The sequence below is a fragment of the Sphaeroforma arctica genome (assembly GCF_001186125.1).
Source record: "Sphaeroforma arctica JP610 unplaced genomic scaffold supercont1.685, whole genome shotgun sequence".
Taxonomy (NCBI): domain Eukaryota; class Ichthyosporea; order Ichthyophonida; genus Sphaeroforma; species Sphaeroforma arctica.
The window spans coordinates 38,452-40,025 of NW_014039873.1; the positions used below are offsets into that span (position 1 = coordinate 38,452).

General features: G+C 42.7%; 1 protein-coding gene across 1 annotated transcript in view; it reads right to left on the minus strand.

The window, feature by feature from the left end:
• Positions 1-177: 177 nt before the first annotated feature.
• Positions 178-1,574, minus strand: part of SARC_08043 (hypothetical protein) — a gene marked incomplete at its 3' end in the record, with an annotated part of 3,604 nt that continues 2,207 nt past the window's right edge. Inside the window, exons 5-6 of the mRNA XM_014297996.1 lie at positions 1,344-1,492; positions 178-327 (exon numbers count right to left, since the gene is read on the minus strand). Of these exons, the coding sequence (XP_014153471.1) occupies positions 178-327; positions 1,344-1,492 (299 nt within the window). The remainder of the gene's footprint in view (positions 328-1,343; positions 1,493-1,574) is intronic.

A 1,574-nucleotide genomic window follows, 5' to 3' on the forward strand; every position in this document is an offset into this window, starting at 1 on the left:
CATACACAGAAACAGACAACCTTGCCGAAAGTATATAACAGTCTACAAACAACTGGTATTCGGATAGATATATGTTTACAGAATGAAAGCACCTAAACAGCCACCGATTTTTTTTTGTACTTCGTCATTGAAATGGAGCGCAATTACTGCACACACCACCCAAAAATGATTCGCGAGTCACAATCGCACCTTTTCATCAGACATTGGGACCGGGGGCCGGTCCAGAATATATTGCCCTACAGCCGATAACAGTTTCGCTACATCTCCACAGGTCAATATTTCGAACACCTCTGCCACTTTGTACAGCTGTTTGGATATCCAGTTTGCCTTAAAATAGCGGTGAAAATGGGTATATTAAATGTCAATTGGGGAAAGTCAAGTCAATTTCAGTTTGCCTTAAATAGCGGTGAAAATGGGTATATTAAATGCCAATTGGGGAAAGTCAAGTGAATTTCAGTTTGCCTTAAAATAGCGGTGAAAATGGGTATATTAAATGCCAATTGGGGAAAGTCAAGTGAATTTCAGTTTGCCTGGAATAGCGGTGAAAATGGGTGTATTAAATGCCAATTGAGGTAAGTCGAGAGAGTTTCAGTTTGCCTTAAATAGCGATGAAAATGGGTGTATTAAATGCCAAAATGAGGGTAAGTTGAGTGAATCTGGTGTGTTCCGTTATTGGATTCGAATGATCGATGCGCCGGCAAAAGTGGATAACTGACCATGGAGGTATGCATAAACGCAAGTTTGGGGCTGCAACGGATAAACCAAGTTCACACAAATCCCTTGGCGAGCGAGTTGCATATATATATGTCGCAAAATTGTCGCATATTTTTAAGTGCTGTAAACCTGTCGCACATTTTAAATGTAGCAAACCTGTCGCATACTTCAGGAGCGGGTGTGCGAGTCTACAATCGACGGGCAGCCACGTTCATCCGCTCTTGAAGTATGCGACAGTTTTGCAACATTTGAAATATGCGACCGATTTGTAACATACATCTAACTTTTGCTTCTATATACAACGCTATCCCCAATTGTAACACTTTCATAACATGCAGCAACACATACGTAATAAGCGACACTAAATAATATACAACTTGTCTGATATAAAACACACCTCCTGCAAGGCCCGCATCAGCAGGTGGGCCCTTGAGCAGTGCAACGGTCGAAGTACTATTACAATACGGTGACAAAGTGAGACATGCAATTCAGCATATAGTCAATATACAACGCACCCCCATACATACAAGCCTTTTATTCCTCTCAATATACAATGCACCTTCTTCAAAATCAATACATACGTAATATGCAACACATACATAATAAGCGACATGTCTGATATAGCACACCTCCACCAAGGCCAGCATCAGCAGATGAGCTCGTTGGAGCAGGGCAAAGGCCAAAGTACTACTATGTTTCGGTGAACGGTTGAATCGCCCTATGAGATTGAACAGGCACGACTTAACAATCCACAGCAGTTGTGCTAAGGAGTCGGAGTCTGCGGTGGGGAGAGGATAGGCAGCGGATGGGGAAAGTGGCTCAGTCAATACACTGGCATGCAACGACGACGTGGCGAATAC